The sequence below is a fragment of the Hyperolius riggenbachi genome, chromosome 1 (assembly GCF_040937935.1).
Source record: "Hyperolius riggenbachi isolate aHypRig1 chromosome 1, aHypRig1.pri, whole genome shotgun sequence".
Taxonomy (NCBI): Eukaryota; Metazoa; Chordata; class Amphibia; order Anura; family Hyperoliidae; genus Hyperolius; species Hyperolius riggenbachi.
Window position 1 is genome coordinate 170,148,023 of NC_090646.1, and position 14,289 is coordinate 170,162,311.

A 14,289-nucleotide genomic window follows, 5' to 3' on the forward strand; every position below is an offset into this window, starting at 1 on the left:
TATTACACATTAATATACCGCCATTGTTACTATATTTAAATCTTTTATCGTAGTATTGAGTCATCCGATGTCTCAAATGTCTTGCTCTTTGTATGTTTTGTAACTTCCTTGACATGTACACTATGCAATAATTCTGCCTATATGTCATATAATGCTGTAATGCTGTATTATGTTGTTTACTTTTTCATTGGCCAATAAAAGCTTGAAATGGAAAAAAAATGCACAGAAGAAAATCACACACTTTCCACCCGACCTATGCAAAGAAGCTCAGATTGCCAGTGCCAGCATCCAGCAGGGACACCACTCCTGCCACCAATAAAATTGGAGACGGCACACAAACGGCTCAGGAATCAAACTGCATTGGAAGCACACAGGTACACACGACATGTTTTGGGCGTTGCCCTTCCTCAGGTGTCAGGTTAGTTAAAAAGAATGATGTAGTTGGCGTAATCAAACAGCATATTTTATATGTTTCCAATGCATCTCTATTATTATGGTTTCTCTAGTACATGTCCTCATTTGACCTGTCTCCCTTTTTGTTTCCCTATTTAAAGCGGTTTAACACCCAGAATTACAACTTTGCTTTAAAAGATTGCTTACAGCTTAGAAACTATTATGCCAGATTTTTTTTTAAACAGAAATTCACTGAATGGGTTAAACATGACATTTTAGTGTTGGATTTAACTAGGAATCCGCATCCGTGCTTAGCTTTAGTTACAAATTTATCTTTGTTCGGAATGCAAACCGGGAAGCCCTCTTTGTTCTCTCGGAGAGGTGTTTGTTTATTACATTGTAAATAGATACATTTGTAACTAAACCTAAGCATGGAGTAGGATTTCTAACTAAATGCAGCACTAAAATGTCATGTTTAATCCATTCAGTGAATTTCTGCTAAAAAAAAATAAAAAAATCTGGCATAATAGTTTCTAAGCTGTAAGCAATCTTTTAAAGCAAAGTTGAAATGCTGGGTGTTAGACCACATTAAGTAACCAGCTATTTGAACACCTAAATAAAAAATAAACTAAAAAATTACAATATTATGAGTGATCTACTGGAGCAGAAAAAATCAATATGACATATGACCTATGGTACTAAAAACACAGGCACAAGCTATGATGAAGTGGCAAGATAGACTGAATGCCTCATGGGATGATGAATGGGCGACCATTTCTGAGGCATTGGGAAGCTCTTCAGCAAATATTGTCACCAAGGAACACAGTTATAGGATACCATATGACTGGTTTAGGACACCGGCTCAATTAGCCAAATGGGGCCTTGTCCCCTTGGACCTTTGTTTTCGAGAATGCATGCTCCTGCAGAGCAGGCACACTGTTGGTGGCATTGCCCGGTGGTTGCTGACTTCTTGACATGGAGTTTTTTGTTAGCCTCAGAGGTACTGGGAGTGCAGATCTACCCAGACCCGTGGTCGGCTTTTTCCAAACACAATGCCCTCAATTGTCTAAACATCAAAATAATCTTCTTCGCCAAATATGTAACGCCTCTAAAACACTGCTGACTAAGACCTGGCAAAGCTCACCACTACTTTTAGGGAAACCACTCAACAAAATTTGGGATCCCTGGTCCGAGTGGGCTGCACTCCTTATTTAGCAAAATTTTTGTCTATCTGAATTTGCTGAATGACAAAAGAATTTTTTGAGTTTGTCATCTTCTCCGCCAGTACCTACTTTTACTGCACATGATTATTATGTTGTTCGGTCATTATCAAGTGAATTGTTCTTTTATGTGATATATAATATTTGCATAATGTTCTCTTTTTTGTATTTTTTCTTAAAAAATGATAATAAAAAGAAAGTTGAAAAAAGGAAAAAATAAAAAATCAGGGTAAAGAAAAGAGGAATCAGGAGCACTGAAAAGGACTGAGAAACCTCTCTAACAGAATTAAATGGTAAGCTCTGATAATGACTAGGGATGGTCAAAAGATGCAAAAAGTTCCAGGTTGCTGTGGACCAATCAAATAACACCAAGGAGAAATTAAATTGGTACATTTTCAAGCTGCATACATTTGCATAATATTTCCATCTCATCGACCATCCCTACTATTGACATACAGTACAGCGATAATTTTATGTCGCCAATCACAAAACATGGCATTTGTATTTTGTGTATCTTCTTTCAAACACACCATATTTACATAATTCAAGAAAGGGTGAGAGGGGCTGCAGCAGAAGTAGGAACACCAGCAGAAGCTGTAAACAATATAAAAGCATGTGGCTTGGAGGATGGTATAGTTTACACCAAGTTTCATGTAGGTATGGAGTTCTACAACACACTACAGGGAAAACCGTCACTTATAATAATAGTACCGTACTTGCATTTTTTTTTGTTTTGCAATGCCTTAAAGTGAATGTTTACCAATCTAAAAATAAAAAAGTGAGATACTCACCTAAGGAGAGGGAAGGCTCGGTCCTAATGAGCCTTCCCTCTCCTCTCCCGGTGCCCGGTCCCGCGCAGGATCCCTCGTAGCAGTATTCGACCAGTTAGGTCAAATACTGCCACTTCCGCAGCATTAGGGAGCTTTCGGAAGCCTTCGGGAGCACTCGGGCTCCCGAAGACGGGCCGCTCCATACTACGCATGCGCCCTCTATGACGCACTCGCGCATACGTAGTATGGATCGGCCCGTCTTCGGAAGTCCGAGTGCTCCCGAAGACCTCCGAAGTCCCTGCGGCGGACGTGAACGGGGGAGCCAGCGCAGCACCGAGGGCACCGGGAGAGAAGAGGGAAGGCTCATTAGGACCGAGCCTTCCCTCTCCTTAGGTGAGTATCTGACTTTTTTATTTTTAGATTGGTAACCATTGGCTTTAAGGAGTCCACTATTGATACAATGTGCTGAACGATCGTTTACGAATGATTCTTCACATGAACGATCGGAAATTATTGTTTGGGACCCCTAATGGAGAATTATCTCCTAACCAATCCGATCGGATTAATGGAATCGATTCAATTTTCATATAATTTTCATTCATCCGATCGGTTAGGAGAGTTTTGTCCATTAGTGATCCCAAACGATCAATTTCGATAGTTTCTGGAAAGAATTGTTCGCAAACGAGCGTTCAGCAAATTGTATCATTAGTAGCCACCTTTACAGAGCACATTGAATTATTTATGTTTCCTAAGAGGGGAGCAGAACCCCGGGCCAGTTTGGTGGAAATAAAATTAACCTACAAATTTTTAAGATGTCAAAGGCAACTGCTGTAGCTGAAAAAACAAACAAAAAAACCAAAACCAGATGAGAACATTAGGATATGGTAACTCTTGGTTAAGTTAGGAACACTAGTGATGACTAAAGATGACTAAACTAGCCATTGAAGTACCACTCTGCATGCCGCTGAACAGTTAAATAGGCTCTTGTATTTGTTCCAGAGCAAGCATAAATGGAAGAAAATCAGAAGTAAAAATCTATAATAAGTAAAATGTTTAACATATACTAGATTTTCTTTGTTTAATTAGATGCTACAGTGTTAGACTTCATAAAATAGTATGCCTTGACTAGCTTAACTACCATGCCAAAAATCTACTAGAGAGGTACAGATTAGAGATGGGCAATGTAATGCCTTTGGAAGTTGGGCCAAGCCTTGAAATCGGCATATCAAATGCACTTCCTATCGATTTAGATTGACCCAATTCCAAGCTGCATATAAATGCATTATTTGTGCTTGCAAGTCAGAAAAAAAATGAACATTTCAGTACCCATCTCTAATACGGATTTAGGATGGAATTGGAGCAGGTACATTCAAAAATGCAGTTGCTACATTTGGGAACAAGGTTAAGCTAAAAGACGTCTACTCCTGCTAAACTCCTGCCCATTGTACAAAAAAAAAAAAAACTATTCCCCTACTGATTACCTAAAAAGTTGTTAGGATGTGTAATTTGTGCTGCAGCTATTGCTGGCAGCCATATTACCTTTTTTTTTGTTTTTTGTTTGCCAATTCTAGCTCTGGCTACCGACAGCCAAATTAGTCACTGAGAGCCTCTACAAGGGTCAAGATCATTATTTTTTTGGGTATAGTGAAGTAACATTTTTCCACCGTTTAGCCACTATATATTTCAGATGCAATTTACTAGGTCCTTATAGCCCTGGGTACCAACTTTTTAAAGTAAAACTAAAAGAAGGGAAGTGGGCATTTAGGGTTGAGGTTAGGGTAAAGGGAGGGTGTTAAGACTGAACAATAAAGCTGTATTACCTGAATGTTTTCAGATGTTTTGAATTCACAATATCTGGTATCTCTGAAAAACAGAAAAGGTGTAATAGTAAGCAACTCATCCCCAAATAAGACAGTATAGACCAACATGTACTTCATGACCATTGACCACTAGGAATTTAGGTACTACTTCAGGCAGTGGCAGGGACAGTTTACCCCCCTTGTTGCTGCCTCTGGCAGTCGCATTCCATGTCACTATGATGCTTCCTGTTTCTGGCTTTGAAGGTGGAAGCATCGGAATAAAGGAACATGACATGGAATACAACGACCAGAGACGGCAACAAGAGTGAGTTAACCCCCCTGCCATGGCTTGGAGGTCTAAAATGTCAGATTCATACAAATTGTTCAATTAGCAAAATAATTAAAATTAAGGAATGACAGGATTATGCATATTGTGTATGCAATTGTATGCAGGATGAAAATGGACCAATCGAATCTTGCCAAAGTAAAATTTGATTGGTCTACTATCAAGCCATATACATTTGCAGACAAAATTTCGATAATTTTTTTATCAACGTGGAATTATTTGCATGTCACTGACCACCCCTACTTGCCACCAGTGTTTTTTACAGAAGGGAAATGTTCCAAGATCAACCAATCATAAAAGAGCAGAAGGAATTTCTTCAGACTGACAAACCATTTCCATTAAAGTTCTGGAACTCAACTAACCAGCAAAAATAGCCATCAGTCCTCACAGTGGTAAAGGATAACTTCTTAGGCTGTTTGCGGGCTCCGCTAGGCTTAGCCGACCGTTCCATGCCAATTGGCGTGAACGCAGCGGCAGCCCCAGGACCGCTCCACGCCGATTGGCGTGAACGGCTTTCTACGGGGCTAGCAGGAGATCGTGCGCGCTGCTACGTGCGCATCCCTTCAGTCTCCCAGCGGCGATCGCCGCTCAGACTGTTGGACGGCGAAACCGCTGTCTAATTAACTTGTACAACGCTGCGATCTACAGCAGAGCTGTACTGGGGACAGCCGTGTGACCTGGCTGTCCCCTCCAGGGGATCAGAGGTGATCCCCTGAAGCCTATGACAGCCGATCACATCTATTGGCTGGTGGGGGGAGAGAGGGCGGGTGTGGTAAAAAAAAATATTTGAAAAAAAAAAAAAATCACTGGGTGAGCGATCAGACCCCACCAACAGAGAGCTCTGTTGGTGGGGAGAAAGGGGGGGGGGGAATCACTTGTGTGGCCCTGCAGCAAGGCCTTAAAGCTGCAATGGCCAATTTCAAGAAAAATGGCCTGGTCTTTAACGGGGTTTAACACTGCGGTCCTCAGGTGATTAAAGACTGGCTTCCACGGCTCCCCCAAGGTAAGTGTACTTTCAACTACTGTATTTTAACATTTAATACAGCGCTCATGGCATGTACAGTACATAGAGTGTGATATAGTACTGTATTAACTAGGTCTATTTTTTTTTTTAAATATTCTTTATTTTCCATTTTTGAAATACAAAAAGAAAGTCCTAAACAAACACAGTCATTCCAATACATTAAACATGTGAGGGGTGCAAAATAGGCCCGCTTTCACCTGGAAGTTCTTAAAGAGACTCTGTAACAACAAAAACCTCCCCTGGGGGGTACTCACCTCAGGTGGGGGAAGCCTCCGGATCCTAATGAGGCTTCCCACGCCGTCCTCTGTCCCACGGGGGTCTCGCTGCAGCCCTCCGAACAGCCGGTGACAGAGCCGACTGTAGCTTCAATATTTACCTTTGCTGGCTCCAGCGGGGGCGCTGTGGCTGCTTTCAGCACGGAAATAGACGGAAATACACGATCTCCGTCGGGTCCGCTCTACTGCGCAGGCGCCGGAAACTTGCGCCTGCGCAGTAGAGCAGACCCGACGGCGATCGGGTATTTCCGCCTACTTCGGCGCCGACAGCCGTCAGAGCGCCTGCGCAGGAGCCGGGAAGGTAAATATTGACGTCACCGCTGCACGGAGGGCTGCAGCGAGACCCCTGACGGATGGAGGACGGCGTGGGAAGCCTCATTAGGATCCGGAGGCTTCCCCCACCCGAGGTGAGTGCCCCCCAGGGGACGTTTTGTCGTTACAGTTCCTCTTTAAGCTAACTATCCATACTCAGCTACGCTATCTCTCCAGGATCACACTTTGTTTCTCCTTGCATCTACTACCTACCTCTCCATGTTCTTCACCTGTCAGGCGTTTCCACCATAGATCCGTGATAACATCTAACATCCTAGCTAGTTCATAACCTATAGACAATAGAGCTCTGGGCACTTCCACTATGAATTGTAATAGCATCCCTCACTCCTACTTTTACCTATCACTATAATAGTTACTCAGCATAAGGAAAGCAGAGGAAGGAAGACAACCAAGACAAAGAAAAAATAATGAAAGGGAGCAAGTAAGAAGCAATCACAGATGCTCCCCTCTGAGCAGGTTGTATAGATAAGCTCTTATACTACAAGAAGATGGTAAAATTAGGCAATCAAAATTGGATGTGTGAAAGTATCCTAAGACATACGCAGTGAGATAGAACAGGTTCAGAAGAATATGCAAATATATTTTTTGTAAAGTTCATAAAATGCTGGTAAAGATACAGCCATGCTACTCTGTTTACTCTGTCTGGGCTGTCTACAAGAGCCTGGCTGTAAGTGCATGTACTGTATGACATCACTGATATAAATGACATCACATATTTAAACGTATGCAATCGTATATATACAGCTAGGAGAGACCACCGAGAAGTGTATGCGTCTAGTAACAAAAAAAGACATATAATGTCAGTGGCAGCATGCTTATTCCTGGTGAGAGACACACAAAAAAAGGAGCCATAAGATGCGTCTAACAGGCAACTTATGGTTTATTTTTTTTTTTTTAAATCATGACAAATCATCTTAAAGCGTCACCATAAAAATCAAATTTCAACAGCAACTGGTCTGAGTGTATTAAGTGATAAAGATGCTATTACCGCAATCAAAACTTTCAAAACGTTTTCTGCTGTTATGATTTGGAGTTATCACATACTTAAGGAGCACTGGCTCTTTAGTAGTCGTTGCCAAAGAATTGCATGCTGGGGGTTCTTTTTATCTATAATCTATTCCTCCTCTTCCCTTTATTTCCCTGCTAGCTGCTTATCTGAAACCTAATCCCCTACTCATTTGTGTTTACAAGCAAGGCTGAGGCGAATCAGCGATTGGAGAAGACGAAAAAAAAAAAGGGCAGAAATGACATCACGAGTTAGCCTTAACTGTGGGCAAAAGACATGGCCCCCACCAGGAACAGAATTCTCTTCATTTACTATATAACGTTCACTGAAATCAAAACGTGGACAGTATAATACATATGTTATGTAAGTAGCTCAAGTATTTATCTACTTATATATGTGTTTTTTTTTCCCTGGCATAGTATGGCTGATCGTACTGCTTTAACATGGACCTCCAGTGAATATCACATATTCACTGTGTCCCCTCGTTCTGTAAAGTTGTAATCACCTGCCATGCCTTCTTTTTGCAAATCCCCCTGAGCTGCGTGTCTGCTGACTTCCGGTGCATAGCTCCACCCCCTCCTAAAAAACACAATTTTCTCTCTCTGGAGTACAGAAAACAAGCAGCGTTTTAAATTGGGGGCACAGAAAGTCTGCTGACATCAGCCCCAGGGGTGATTTACAAAAAGGAGGCACGACAGGTGATTATTACTTTACAGAACAGGAGAACCCAGTGAATATGTAAGTCATTGGAGGTCAGCTTTAAATAACTAATAAGCATTTCTAATGCCTTGTCATTTAAGTAAATGCATGGATATAACATGAATTTGGTTTATATTCATTATAAGAATTACGAGTTGTAAGAAATCAGAATAAGCAAGAATCCCTGAAGTGAGGTTTTGTAGCACAAAGCTTAAATCAAAGACTCTCTTCTGGGTAATATTGGCTTTTAGCTGAAAACAGATGGATGACTGAATTAACAAGACTCCATGAAAGGTCAGGATTGGGTAACATACTTTCTGAGTCATTTTTTTACTTACTACACACTGGGTGACATTCCATTAAAGGAAAAAAAAAAATCTACTTTGTACTTATGGCATAAAATCATAGGAGTGTAGCCTAAGAACAAGTGTAAAAAAAAAAAAAGGTTTATTTGAACCTTTTAAGATTATCACTGTATGAATTCTTGGTAAAGGTATTACAACATGGGGGTCAATTTATCAAAATGTTGAGACGTTATGTTATTTTTGAAAGAAAGTATTGCTTTCTTAAAAAGGAAACAAAACAATGGTAAAAAGTGATTCATTCTACTTTTGGTAAATATTATTGTGATATAATTTTATACAGCTTTGACAAATATAAGCATATGTTAAAGGAGCATTAAAGGGTTGTACCACTACGGTTTTTCACATTTGGGTTAAGTGGCAAACATGTAACAATCCTGCTTATGCAGTTTAGGGTTCCCAGACATACTGTATTCTGGTCAGATGGGGGATACGCAACAAGCTATACCATAATACTCTAGGTAACAATCAGCAGCCATGGAGGAAAAGGCAAACGTTTCCACTATCCTAGAGGTGGCAGGCATCCCTCTGGCTGCCTGCACAACCAGGTATTTGGTGCCACCACGAGTATAAAAGTAAAAAGCCAAAAAAAACTAGGATGCATTTCAGTCTTGTGCATTTAGCTAGACTTTTTCTTTACTGCAGAAAAAATAACTTAACTTTTTTTGTAGGGAAAGTAAAGTTTCTTTTACTATAGAAAAAACATTTTACAACTGCTCTGACAACTTTTTTATTGCACATCATTAAACTGGCCGAATGGTTGGGTTTTTAGGTGTCTCACTTCCAATATACGACTGACAAGCTGCTGTGTTCATGTTTATGTCTGACTTTATTGTATATATAGTTTTTAAAGTGAATCAAGGAAGCATCACCTCTTCACATCCATAAAAGAAAGTGAAAAGTCAAAACCATTTATTATGTATAAACATAGAAAAGGTTATCTAGTGCATTCTCCAGAAAAGAGTTATCAACTGGTAATTATGTTCTCGTTCTCTCTCTTTACCATTTTCATCAAGAATGCAAACAAACCCATCTCAGTATAGCGGAGTGGGTACTGCTAACCACACTAAGCTACAATAAAACACAAAACAAAAACCGTTTTCTCCACAAACCAATAAAACACATCTCTACCATCCATCAAGATTAAAAACTGCAGTTCTACAGGTTGTTTACACCCTATGAACTGGAGCAGTTTAAGTTTTTTTCACTATGGCCGTAGTTAGCAACACCTTTGTCACTACTTATAACACTCGATATTGTATATAATGTTTTTGTGACGTGACAGACTAGACTTTAGCCACATTTTTTTAAATTTCTTTTTGCATTTTTCAATAAATTGTATTCTGCTATTTATTCTTTTTAGCACACAATTGATGACATTTTTTGTTGTTAGCAGAATGTATAATGGCGATCCCTTATTTTGAAGTAAAGTTATATTTTCTAGACTATAGCCTTGTGGTATTTTTCCTAAAAGAGAAGCGTTATCTAACAAAAAAAAAAAAAAGTTTAATAGTCTCTTTGAAAATATTACATTACATAGCAGAGCATTGGTTGCTTCAATGAATGTAGATAAACAATCATGAACCATTTACATGCCTGGGGTATAACCTTGTCCAAATAATGACAGTATTAGGCTTGCTGGCTTTACTGAAAGGGGCAGCTGCACAGGCTTAGGTGTGCTCAGAGTGAAGAGGTTTGTGAAAAGATGCTACTGCAATGCCGTGTTTAATTGTACATACTTTCTGCAGTCGTACTTCATCGTCTCTTCCTATGCATCAGGAAGCTGTTTGAGCATGGTGCAAACAAGTAAGGATAGAGGCAAGCTAATATTTTAGCAAGAAAAATGGTGAACTCCTCCAAAGGTTCACTTTACCGTATTGTGAAATGAAGAATTGTCATCATTAAGAGTGAAAAATCTCTCTGATGTACTTTGGGAATACAAAAACATGTTGTTTCCAAACATTTATCTTTTTGACCAGTATAATGAAACAGAATGTATTGCTACCAACTTATTCATTTGAGCGTTTCCTCCGAGAATCTATGAATGTTAACATACAGGAATACTGAGGAATGTTTGCCATTAATCTTAGCAATGTTTATAACTGAACTGAAGGCACGGAGTTTCTTTCTCAACTAAAGTGGTGTTTTACTTGAATTACCTGTGTAAGCAATGTCATTACATGTGAAGGAAGTACAATAGGGGACTAATTAAAAGAGGTTCTAAAAAGACAGACAAATGTAATGGTGTAATGTAATAGTGACACCATAATAGAGACGATATAATGGGAAACAAACCTTAGGGCCATTACAAAGAAATTGCTACTTAGCAACCTTATATAACCACGCCCACTTCTGGGTCCATGCCCCCATACGGTATGTTTTGTCCTGAGTTTTCTCACTGGAGATATTTTATTTATGAAGCACTTTCTACTCCTCCAACAAGCAAGGAAATACTCCAAATAAGTTTGGTATTACTTCTTACTTTTTAATACTTTCTCATGTATAAAGTGCTGAAAATTAATTTATAAGCTCTTCTTCCCAATTTTTACCATTAAAATGTTAATTTATTGTTACACTTCAAGTAGAAAAAATGCACAATAGAAAAAAAAGTGACAAACGCCACTACTACTTTATTAATGTTGTGAGATATTGCTGTATAATAATATAGCACTCATTTTTTGTTAGCGTACATGGATGGATGGTGTCATATTATCAAACCAGAAAATTACAACGTTTAAATTAAAGTACTGTTAGGGAATTTAACTGACAGAATTAAAGATAGAAATGGGTATGAAAATAAACAAAAAAAATGCTACAAAATATGTCAAAAAGAAAAATTGTTTCTAACTCAGCAACATTAACTATGACTGCTACAAGACTACTGCAGGCCAGTTAGATGCAGCTATTTGCACTACATGCCGAGCATCGTAACACCTCAGTGTTGCGGCGTGCATTGTGTACAATATATTGCCCTCATTCTATATCAAATGAAAAGAGGATCTGCAGTGAATTTCAACAGTTCATTGTATTGCATTGTGTATTATGTGAATAATCGTTATTGTTTATCGTGATAAACTGTATGGTATCTGTTATGAACAAGTTTCAGAAATTCAGCAAATTGCATTGTGCGAACGTGGTCCAAATCCATGTATTTAATGGGACTGGGAAGGTTTCTAGACCCTGAAGATGTAGTAGCGGCACATAAGCACATGCTGGTGCCCAGAGGAAAGGGTGTAAGGGGTAAATGAAACGTGCAGAAAGGAAAGACTTGACTTGAGGAAGAAGTAATGGGGAAAAGAAGAGGCGTGGCCTGAGGGTGGAACTTACAGAAACAGATAGAGAGTCAACTTCAAGGTTTGCTTCTTATTTATAAATACACTCATAGCTGTGCACAAATAATTAAAAAAAATATGTCCAGAATTTACATGACTTTTACAATATGATAAAAGAAAAACATACCCATTCCATAGCCATCAAACTGTCTTCTTTCACGCTCTATGGTCTGTTTAATGACATTCTCGCGGGACCCATGCTGCCTTGCTTGTCTACCTTTGATGCTGTTTTGCAGTTCAATTTGCTCTAACTCGTTATCGAACCGATGTAAATAGCTGTAATGTTAGAGAAAAGGAGTCTGAAAATCACCTTCATGTCATACAAATAGCACAATCTAGGTCAAAGACAAAGCGACCCAATGTTCAAATCATGTAAAGCAACATTATGCAGTAACCTTTATCATGTGAAAACATTTTACAGGTTATCATCATATAACTGGTCCATGTTCATTTTTCTGACACTGCCTCCCTTCGTTGTGTATGGAGTGATACTCTGGCCGAGGCATAAATTGTGCCTGCCCATTCCTGACTCACTAGTTTACTTCTACTAGGCAATTCTCATCAGGATTGGTGTATACAGTCGCTGACTGCTAGGTAGATTACAGAAATATTACAGCTCATCTAGCTACCTGTTACCTCCTCTAATAAGCTTGTTTTCCTCAGACTCTCCTACAAGCTGTGAGGAGAACACAGTGAAGTACATGTGTGAGCTGTCTGAGGAGTGAAGGATGATTTCAAAGCAGAGAGAACTGTGGGAATAAATTAAGTGCCCTCAGCAATAGTCATAATGTGAACCCTAATACAGCGTATAAAATAAAATAGTTGTTTTTTTCGTTGGTTGTCCTTTAAAATGCTGTTTGTCTAACACTAATGATGTGATTGCCATGCTTTCTTAAAGGGAACCTGAAGTGAGAGGAATATGGAGGCTGCAATATTTCTTTTTAAACAATACCAGTGGCCTGGCAGTCCTGATGATCTCTTTAGCTGCAATAGTGTCTGCATCACAACCCTAAAACTGGCATGCAGCAAATCCAGTCGGACTTCACTCAAAGCTCCTGATTTGCATGCTTATTCAGGGTCTGTGGCTGAATGTATTAGAGGTAGAGGATCAGCAGGACAGCCAAACAATTTGCATTGTTTAAAAGGGAAAAAGAATATGTCAGCTTCCATATCCCTCACACTTCAGATGTGCTTTAATCTCAGACCAGGAACAAGTGTGCATATAAGGAAATCAGAACATCTGAATGGCTGTTCGATGAAAAGCAGGGGTTACCGCTTCACTTTACCCCGTGAGACAGTGCTGGATCACAGGCAGCCAAACCCAGCAAGAACAGGAAGGAAGGAAGGACGGTCCGCACCAATGTCTCAACACTCAATGGATTTTTTCAGGACATATCCCAGTACAATTAAAAGCACAAAGCTAATGGCTGTTCAATGCAAGTAATTGCTAATTAACTATAGCCAAAGTTTTAGCACTGTAGCCAAGAAGATAGTATTTCTATCTTTTTTTTTGTAGGCAAGCAAGAAATTAACTTCACCTCCATATTCTTTATATAACTAAAGTCAAAGAAAGCAGTTCAAGATATAGCAAAGCAAAAACAATAGCAATGGTTAATATTCTGGCTTCCTTTTAAAATAACATTTTATGTATATAGTGCATAAAACCGTTTAAATAGTTATATGGTTTATATAGCTAAACTTGTGAACTCAGAATTTACAATGCCTCTGTGACTGTCCAACTCCCAGGTGGTAACATGGTGTAAACAAGGATTTTTATCTCAGCTAACAACCTTCCACCCCATTTAGAGGTTTTGTTTCACTTAAGGCATCTTAATGACATGTACCGTATTTCGCGCCGTATAAGACGCTCCGGAATATAAGACGCACCCAGGTTAGAGGGCAAAAACCAGGGGAAAAAAAAATATACATACTAAACCTGGTGCGTCCATGTTCCAGGAGCGTCTTGTACATGTTCTAGCCCAAATGGTGTCCTAGTGTATCCCCATGTGTCCTGATGTGTGCTCCTGTGTAACCCATGTCTGTCCCGTGTGTCCAGCGTGTCTGTCCCGTGTCTGTCCAGCGTGTCTGTCCAGCGTGTCTGTCCAGCGTGTCTGTCCAGCGTGTCTGTCCAGCGTGTCTGTCCAGCGTGTCTGTCCAGCGTGTCTGTCCAGCGTGTCCAATATGCCCCCCATGTGTCCGATATGCCCCCCCATGCATCTCCTGGTCCCCAGTGCTGCAGAGCATAGATAGCCGCAACTTACCTAATCAATGCTCCCACGGCAACGTAAGACCTCCGCGCTACCCCCACTAGCCTCCTCTCCCTCCCCCTCGTCTTTCCTGGCCCTCCCTGTGCTGGAATGTATGGTGGCAGCTTACCTTCCAAGCGCCAGCGGTGAATGCAGACATCGGTCTCCACGCTACTCCTTGCTCTTGTGTCAGCTTGTACTGATGACGCAAGGGGGAAGCGGACAAAAAGGCAGGGAATCCCCAACATGGCGGCGGGTCGGCGGTTCGTATCGGCGGGTGTTCGGAAGTTGGGAATTCCCTGCCTTTGCCGTATAAGACGCAAGGACTTTTTCTCCCCATTTTTTGGGGAGAAAAAGTGCGTCTTATACGGCGACAAATACGGTATTTATGCTTGAAAAAAACCTATGTACCTGTCACAGGACCTCTAGTGGCCAGACCGCAAAATGCCTTCCAATCGGTTTCAGCACACAGACCATGCAAGCT

At 40.3% G+C, this 14,289-nt stretch overlaps 1 protein-coding gene across 1 annotated transcript in view; it reads right to left on the reverse strand.

The window, feature by feature from the left end:
• The window catches only part of TMA16 (translation machinery associated 16 homolog), a 142,739-nt gene that overhangs the window by 14,128 nt on the left and 114,322 nt on the right, over positions 1-14,289 (reverse strand). The window contains exons 5-6 of the mRNA XM_068269398.1: positions 11,687-11,835; positions 4,204-4,246 (exon numbers count right to left, since the gene is read on the reverse strand). Of these exons, the coding sequence (XP_068125499.1) occupies positions 4,204-4,246; positions 11,687-11,835 (192 nt within the window). The remainder of the gene's footprint in view (positions 1-4,203; positions 4,247-11,686; positions 11,836-14,289) is intronic.